At 39.9% G+C, this 2,709-nt stretch overlaps 1 protein-coding gene across 1 annotated transcript; it reads right to left on the bottom strand.

Moving 5' to 3' along the window:
* Positions 1 to 2,053: 2,053 nt before the first annotated feature.
* LOC121978206 lies at positions 2,054 to 2,468 on the bottom strand. The gene is made up of 2 exons (XM_042530584.1): positions 2,148 to 2,468; positions 2,054 to 2,080 (listed from the first exon to the last, which is right to left on the bottom strand). Exons 1-2 carry the CDS (start codon positions 2,466 to 2,468, stop codon positions 2,054 to 2,056), a joined length of 348 nt encoding a protein of 115 aa, XP_042386518.1.
* Positions 2,469 to 2,709: the final 241 nt, after the last annotated feature.

Below are 2,709 nucleotides of genomic sequence, written 5' to 3'. Positions count from 1 at the left end.
TCCTATTTCAGATGATGAATTTGTTAATCCGTTCGCGGAAGCTGGTGGGAATAATGAAGAACATGTATTTGTCACAACAACAACTGTGGGAACCACCTCTGGCTTTTCAGAAGGCCTACAAAAGCCAAGCGCCGGAGCTTCAATTTCTTCCGTAGCCTGAAGTGCTTCTTTATACGAACTTGTAGCTTTAGTGTTGATATAGCTCATGAAGACACCCAACTTTCTACTTTGTGTAGTAGGGTTTCTACCCTATCTACATTTCTTTTTAATTCTTCTGACAGTTGTAAAGCTTGCTGTTCCAATTTAAAAGAAAGGATGATTCTGAGTGGTGGAATTTGCCATCTGCTCAACAACCAACTGGGGCGATTCTTACACTTCCTATCCAATTGCACCGAATAGAAGATGTATTTCTAAGGTGGGAAGCAATAACTAAGAATGTGGTAGCTCTGCAAAATTTCACAGATCCCCTGGACAAGGCTGAATATATTGAGAATCTGCTAGGTGAAACAGAACGATTAACCTGGATTCAATGGCGAATGGCTTATCCCAATGAATACCAAGAGTTAGTCAATGCTAGTGACGGAAGGAATGGCACTCAAAATATTATTTCTCAAATACGACGAGTATTCTTATTAGAAGATCCATTCCAAGGATCCACAGACATGCAAGACAAAGCTTATAGAGATCTGGAAAGGCTAACTTGTCCACAGGTAAAAGATTTAATTCCTTTCCTAACAGATTATATGAATCTTGCTGCAAAGACAGGGAGACTCTTTACTGGACCAGAATTATCTGAAAAATTTTGGCTAAAGCTTCCTGGAGAATTGGGGCGCAGAATAAAAGCAGCGTTTTAGGAAAAATATCAAGGCAATACCACAGGGGTACATCCCAGGGTAATCTTCACTTATAAATATCTTGAGGAAGAATGTAAAAAGGCTGCCTTCAGTAGATCCCTCAAGGATCTATCATTCTGTAGTCAAATGCCTATTCCTGGATACTACAAGGATCCAAAGAAGAAATATGGGCTTAGAAGATCTACAACATACAAAGGCAAGCCCCACCAAACCCATGCGAGAGTAGAAAAGAAGAAACATTTACTCCGCAACAAGAAATGCAAATGCTTCCTGTGTGGTGAGGAAGGTCATTTTGAAATCCTATCTGTGCAAGAAGGAGATGAACCATCAGATGCTATCTTTAGCATATCAGAGGGAGAAGACCATCAGGTGAACACCATCCTTAACCAAGAATTCTTATTTGTCTTTATCGAACAAACAAATTCCTATATGATAGGAAAAACTGAAGGATGGCAACCGATGATAAAAATCACCAAGCTACAACATGACTGCAGCCATGTATGAGAAATTAATGGGGAAATACCATCCCCTCATCTCAAATGTATATGTTGCAAAAGAGAGACTATGCAAAGACATCGTATGCACTGCAGTATTTGCAAAATAACATCATGTGGCATGTGCACTCGGAATTATTTTGAGATGAGCATTCCTGTGGAGAGGTCAGTTCCCGTCCCTTTTTCTCCTACGACTTTAATTCAAGAACAGCAGGTAGAATCCTTGAAGAAAGAATTCTCTGCTAAACAAGAAGAAATGATGAGAGCTCATCAAGCTGATACCCCAAAGTGTTAACAGAGAATTCTTTGGGATATCAGCTTGATGAGCTCTCATCATTTCTTCTTGTTTAGCAGAGAATTCTTTCTTCAAAGATTCTACCTGAAGTTCTGCTAATGCTTTAGCACTTGTGACCTCTTGCTTTAACCTTTCAATTTCTGCTACTGCCCATGTAATATAATTCTGCTGTTCTTGAATTAAAGTCGTAGGAGAAAAAGGGACGGGAACTGACCTCTCCACAGGAATGCTCATCTCAAAATAATTCCGAGTGCACATGCCACATGATGTTATTTTGCAAATACTGCAGTGCATACGATGTCTTTGCATAGTCTCTCTTTTGCAACATGTACATTTGAGATGAGGGGATGGTATTTCCCCATTAATTTCCCATACATGGCTGCAGCCATGTTGTAGCTTGGTGATTTTTATCATCGGTTGTCATCCTTCAGTTTTTCCTATCATATAGGAATTTGTTTGTTCGATAAAGACAAATAAGAATTCTTGGTTAAGGATGGTGTTCACCTGATGGTCTTCTCCCTCTGATATGCTAAAGATAGCATCTGATGGTTCATCTCCTTCTTGCACAGATAAGATTTCATAATCATCAGGTATTTCAAGTCCTTCAAACAGTGCTACCCTTTTTGTATTCTTGTATTCTTTAGGGCAATCTCGGGCAAAATGACCTTCCTCACCACACAGGAAGCATTTGCATTTCTTGTTGCGGAGTAAATGTTTCTTCTTTTCTACTCTCGCATGGGTTTGGTGGGGCTTGCCTTTGTATGTTGTAGATCTTCTAAGCCCATATTTCTTCTTTGGATCCTTATAGTATCCAGGAATAGGCATTTGACTACAGAATGATAGATCCTTGAGGGATCTACTGAAGGCAGCCTTTTTACATTCTTCCTCAAGATATTTATAGTAACTTACCTTGTCGATCTCATTATCTGTAGCTCCCCCTGAACTGCTGCTTTCTTCCGAACACTCTCCCCCTTCATTGATGCTCATTTGTAATGAGCTTTCTGTGTCCTCAGGAAGGAATTCGGCTATTAGGGTTGTCCTGGCAATTTCCTCGGTCTCGAATTTT

Source organism: Zingiber officinale, chromosome 4B (genome assembly GCF_018446385.1).
Source record: "Zingiber officinale cultivar Zhangliang chromosome 4B, Zo_v1.1, whole genome shotgun sequence".
Classification (NCBI taxonomy): domain Eukaryota; kingdom Viridiplantae; phylum Streptophyta; class Magnoliopsida; order Zingiberales; family Zingiberaceae; genus Zingiber; species Zingiber officinale.
Note: the sequence above shows the minus strand (reverse complement) of the source record. Positions and strands in the feature narration are given on the sequence as shown.